The sequence below is a fragment of the Lygodium microphyllum genome, chromosome 1 (assembly GCF_053477565.2).
Source record: "Lygodium microphyllum isolate KBCC chromosome 1, Lygodium_microphyllum_v1.1.10, whole genome shotgun sequence".
NCBI classification, from domain to species: domain Eukaryota; kingdom Viridiplantae; phylum Streptophyta; class Polypodiopsida; order Schizaeales; family Lygodiaceae; genus Lygodium; species Lygodium microphyllum.
In genome coordinates, this window is record NC_141135.1 from 158,263,048 (window position 1) to 158,268,728 (window position 5,681).

At 39.4% G+C, this 5,681-nt stretch overlaps 1 protein-coding gene across 1 annotated transcript; it reads left to right on the forward strand.

The window, feature by feature from the left end:
* Positions 1-1,076: 1,076 nt before the first annotated feature.
* On the forward strand, positions 1,077-3,633 carry LOC148041870 (large ribosomal subunit protein eL43z). The gene is made up of 5 exons (XM_087683577.1): positions 1,077-1,195; positions 1,319-1,358; positions 1,451-1,539; positions 3,185-3,267; positions 3,346-3,633. Exons 1-5 carry the CDS (start codon positions 1,193-1,195, stop codon positions 3,407-3,409), a joined length of 279 nt encoding a protein of 92 aa, XP_087539703.1. The 5' UTR covers positions 1,077-1,192; the 3' UTR covers positions 3,410-3,633.
* The last annotated feature ends 2,048 nt before the right edge of the window (positions 3,634-5,681 follow it).

The window sequence follows — 5,681 nt, forward strand, 5'->3', positions numbered from 1 at the left end:
TCCCTCCCTCCCTATGTGTGTGTGTGTGTGTGTATGTGTGTGTGTGTGTGTGTGTGTCTCATCTTTATATCTATCTCTCTCTATCTCGCCCTCCCATTTTTCATTTTTCTCTTCCCCCCCTCTCCCTCCCTCCCTCCCTATTAGCAATGTAAATAGCGACACTCTTACTGGTTGTGCTGATTTGCATAAAAACCAAACATTGCTATGTCTATGTTCCCTTGTAGTGAGATGTCGTTTATATTAAAGCCCCAATTGACCTATAAAAGCCCAATTAGGAAATCAATTTCCTCCCTTACAAAGCCCAACAAGAGTGATCTTGAATCCCATGTGTTGGTTATATGTAAAAACTTTTTGACATCATTTCCTTGTAGGAAAATTTAAGCTTTGGTAAATAAGATATTGCCTATATAATTAGGTGTAATTAGGGATAGGGTACCATCCCCCCCCTCCCCTTCAAATAGGACCAATGATTCCTTGCTCCCAAATGCACTTGTGTAGTTAAGCAATGCTGGGTAAGAAAACTAAAACTTATGTTTTCTCAATGTCTTTATGGAAAGCCTTGCATAATTCTCTCTTTTTGTTATCATTGAAGTGCATGTGTGTGCGCGAGATGAATTTGTCTTATAAGTTGATATAGAGTTTTTGTTGTTGACTTTTGAACCATCTATCTATCTTAGTGAAGTTTTCATAAGTGTCAACTTTGATTGGACTTGCATCAACGTTTTGTGATTTACCTATCTAAAATATTGTAGAAGTAAGCTTATGAGATACAACCATTTTACAAGCTCTCTTTTCCACATTATATATACTTGACATTGAGAGACCAGTCCTAAGACAATACTTAACTGGTGAAAGCGCACCACTCATTACAGGCGAAGCATGTTATTAGTAATTCTTTTGTAAGCAAAGACTAGTCATTAGCGGCCATGATTGGCAAGCCACCTAGTTTAAACTTATTTTACTTTTTGGTGACTTATATTAATTATATCGATATCAGAGACAATGGGACTCGGTGTAAACGGACCCAAAATCATATCGATATCAGAGACAATGGGACTCGGTGTAAACGGACCCGAAATCAAAACCCTAAGGGAAAGCATAATTCAAGGGGAACTAGCCATCCGAAGCCTCTTTGGAACAATTGCGCAACTGCACAGGCCTTCCCGGACCGTTCGGCACCCTTGGCACAGCAATGGTAAGGGACTGTTGTCGACGTCCATCGCTCTGTCACAATTCCAGTTTTTTGCGTTGATGGTGCATTGCCGTCGGATTTTAAGTGCCTGAGTAGTAATACCTGTCGTTTCTGTGCTTCTTCCAGACGAAGCGAACGAGAAAGGCTGGAATCGTTGGAAAGTACGGTATGTCCATTGGTCTATGTCAGTGCGTGACTGTATTCATGCGTGTATGCGTCTTTTTGTTCCCTGCTTACTTCAGGTCTTGCTTTGTGCAGGAACTCGCTATGGCGCGAGTCTGCGTAAGCAGATCAAGAAGATGGAGGTCAGTCAACATGCCAAGTATTTCTGCGAGTTCTGTGGGAAGGTGAGATTGCAGTGCTACTTGTAGAGTCTTTGCTCTGTAAGGATCCGAGTATATGATGCGAATTGAGATAATACTAATCATTGTATCGATTTAAGATGCGAGCTTCACTAGTACTTTTCATATCGTGGTTAGAGTAAATCCTTAACCCGTTTGTGCTTCTTGTAACAATTAGGTTTCTGAGTCAAGTCTCCTTTAAAATCCAGAAGGGATGTTGTCAACAGAAACTCGTTTCACATGGATTGAGGCGGCGAGAGTGGTAGTTGTTAACTGTTTTCGAAAACAGGCCCTGTCTGAATAGATCAAGATGGCGATCTTTGTAGTTAGAACCCTTTTGGAACTTCAGGCCAATGAACTAACTTTAGGGTGTACGAGTTAATCAAAAGGGCTATTTTATCTTTCCATATGGCCACTCTTAAGCCACAGACAATGGCAGTGAATCATGACAGCCTTTATGAGCAGAATATGGCTTGAGTGAGCATTATGCACATTGACTTCTTGTTGAATCATGTTCAAGCAGATGTGCTACCAGTCAGCTTCCGATGATTCTGATTTTGTGTTTTTGGTGCCCATCCATCCACATTTTCAACTTTCATCCCTGTGGCGGCCTTGGCTGTCCACAGACTTGAGCTGGATATCATATTCACAGAGCTTCTTAGACCATCTGTTCTATCTGACCTTCTATTTGTACAGTCTGTACTCTGATGTTCGGTCAGATTTTCTTTGAGACAAGAAGTTACGCAATCTTACTCAGGAAACCATTGACCGATTACCTGATTTGTCTAGCTTTAACAAGGATCTCATTGTCTTTGCAGTTTCTCCTAACAGGGTTGTTTGGCCAGCTCATATTGGGTAGGGATTGCTTAGATTGTTGTGTTCCTTTTAGTCAAGGAAGATGTGCTTTGTGCTCAAATAGGCTTCTCTACTTTCTCAAAAAATGTATCTGCGCAGAAACAATTCTATAGCATGCTTTGTTTACCACAATGTCAGTGTGTTGGTTCCAGCCCTGTGCAATGGAAGGGGCTTTATGTCTTAAGTGCACCTGAATGATTTTCCTAGATGGGAGATTCATATGATGCCTAATAAAAAGTGATAGACACTCTTGCTTGGATCTTAAACTCCAAGCACAAGATGCAAAACGAGCACAAGTTGTAATTACGTTAAAGGTAGGTTCTCTAGTAATGTGAAAAAATGACGAGGTCTCTTATGTGTACATGCACAAGGAAGAATGCTACTTTGAAACCAGAGAGGCCCCTAAAGAGGTAGAAATCAGTGGTGATGTATTTCAAGGGAAATGTAGTGCACCTAGCACGGTGATTGTGAGGATAAATTCCCTAAGGCCTTCTCCTATGGTGTGGATGGCCTAAGGGTTGGGGCGGTGATCTCTTTGATGTTTTGACAAGTTAATATTTGTGTTAACAGAGTTTACTAGCTCTGGTAAGTTCTTACTTGCTTGTTTGTTAAGCTACCCAAAAGTGGCTAATACATGTGTATTTTAAAGGCAAGTCAAATCTGATAGATTATGTCATATTTAACAATGAAGCTTGGTTTTGCAAGTGTGCACTTTTAATCAATTTTTGATAAAAGCACCACTAGAGGAAGAATGTTTGTCACTCATTGGTTTTGCTTCGACTCTTTGAGAGGGTAGTATGCTGTGAAGCGGAAAGCTGTTGGTATTTGGTCATGCAAGGACTGTAAAAAGATCAAGGCTGGTGGGGCATACACCCTAAAGTAAGTTTATGTTAACTTTGAGTAGTTGGGGGAAAGTATGCATTGTTGGGTCTAATATTTTGCGGTTTGCTACTGCAGCACTGCCAGTGCTGTTACAGTCCGGAGTACGATAAGGCGCCTTAGAGAGCAAACTGAAGGATGAGCGCAGTCACCATGAGCTGATGCTCTATGATTCTGTATACGTGTCTTGTGACAAATTTTGATCTGTCATTTGTAGTTTAGTCGGCAATTGATCCGACTTCTGCTCACTGCTGTGTGATGCTCTCAACTGGATGCCCTTTAGATCAATTGTATGCTTTCAACATTTCAAAATTTTGTCGCACATTTACTGAACCAAGGAATTTTAGGTTTTTTGCTCTCTGAAAATGTGATTTTTTCTGCTGTGGAGTGAGTGCATTGTACACATGTTGGATGGTTCTGGCTGTCACTACTAGCTAGCTGCCTGGATATTATCATGTGTGAAGGACATGAAATACAATAACTAAGAAATCGCTATTATTAGTATATGGGGATTCCCCTTTGGAAAAATATTGTAGACTAGCAGAGCAAGATTTTTTCTGGGTGTGGCAAGGGATCCTATATGATATCAGCTTTCTGAGAATTGCATAATGCAGAAAGGCCTTCATTGGTGTGTTCAGTGCTTGTATTGGGAAGTGCTGGCCTGAATTGTGCTGCACATGTGCCTCTAATGACCAGTAGCCAACAGCATCAGGTCTTGTGTGTTGTTTTGAGAATCATGAAAAATTGATTCTCGCAATAATGAGTTACTAACACCTGATTCTCTGAAGGTTGAGAGCTCAAAATTGATGATGGGAGTGTGAACATAGTCATAAAAAATAGAAAATGATAGTGAAAATTCACTGCAGCATCAGACGGGTACAGTAGAATGTATGGATTTCTAGTTGTGGAGTTGATACCAATGGGAGGAAGGCAATGCAGTCTCAACTATGGTAATTATGAATAATTTCCTCTTCCAGCTTGCTGTATAGACAAGGTACTGACTACCAGATGTCATAAAAGTGGTATGCAGCTTTCAATTGATCAAACTGCACGGAAAAGTGTGATCTAAAGGAAATGAGTTCATTGTTTCTAATCATGTACAGCGCAATTCTGAATTGTTAGTGGTGGTGTGGAGACTAATACTCTTAGTACCCTATCTGCCCTATCTGTAGTTTTGATACTGAGAAATATGCCACGGTGGTGTTGAATGGCACCTAAGCTGGTAATCCTGCTCCATTTACTGAACCCCATTGTAGGTGGGTTTGAGACTATTTGGTATTAGGTCTCTATAGGATGAGCCTACAGGTAGATGCGCATGTAAAATCTGAGGCAACTGTAAAAACTTCTAAGTGAGTTATGTAGGTTGTTTTGGAGGTATCTTATAATGGTATCAAGGGGACCCAAGATTAAGGGTTCAAGTCTGAAAAAGTGTCTGCCACTGGGTTTGACCGTTAAGGTGCATATTGTAATGAAGATTATGTGTTGAGTTGGTAGTCAAGGGTTTGGGAGCCTTGATCTTCAATCTATTGAAATATTTATTTTCATCTAATATATAAGCATGATGCCAAACATATATGGAAATCCAAATATGTAGATTTTCTTTGCCACGTAATTCAAGATATAAGCAGAATTACAAATATGTAGATTATGTTTGTCATGTTATTCAAGACATATCACCACATTTGTAAGCTCTTTGGCTTTTTAGATTATTTAAGTGGGTTGCGACAAATTTGTGAGCTCATATGTTTTTTAGTGTGATTTGAGCAATATTGACAAAGATATAAAGGGGCTTAGAAAATTGGTTGGATTCTACTTGTTTTCTTTGATTTGACAATGTGTTGGAGAGTTTAATTTTACAAATTATTGCTCATCTTTGTATGCTTTGTGATTCCTAACAATAAGGAGGTATTTGATAATGTTGGAAGAGGAATTTAGGAAAGCATTTAATCCAATAGATTAGGTGGTTCAAGCCTCTTTAGTGTGGGTTGGGTTCGAATAAATCTTGTCTCTCGAATGGGCATCTTCTTCATTGAAATTCCCAAACTCTTTGTATATTTTATTTTACATGTATATTGAAGTTGCTTCTTTGAGTGTTGAATACCCACATAGCAATTTTGCTTTTGTTGGCATGCCACCATGTCTTGTAGTTCTAAAGTAAAATGTTTTTGCTAGGTAGTGTGATTTCTCCATACCTTTGGTGTCCCATAGTGATAATGGTCCAAAATTCTCAACAAGAATGAGCCATGCTTTAACAAAATGTGTTGCATCAAAAAGAGAGCTTGTTAGGACTATTGATAGATGTAAAGCTTATAAAGCCTAAGTTTAATGGCAAAGTGCATTTTAAGAGTTTGAAGAGAAACTCTTCTTGGCCCTAAGTTGGGTCCAAGCTTTTATGCATTTACTTGCGAGTTGTT

What these genes read in the sequence shown, in the direction of transcription:
- LOC148041870 (XM_087683577.1), top strand. An exon ending in TGGAATCGTTGGAAAGTACG is followed by an intron (nt 1,359 to 1,450) that starts GTATGTCCATTG and finishes TGCTTTGTGCAG; the next exon opens with GAACTCGCTATGGCGCGAGT. An exon ending in GGTGGGGCATACACCCTAAA is followed by an intron (nt 3,268 to 3,345) that starts GTAAGTTTATGT and finishes TTGCTACTGCAG; the next exon opens with CACTGCCAGTGCTGTTACAG.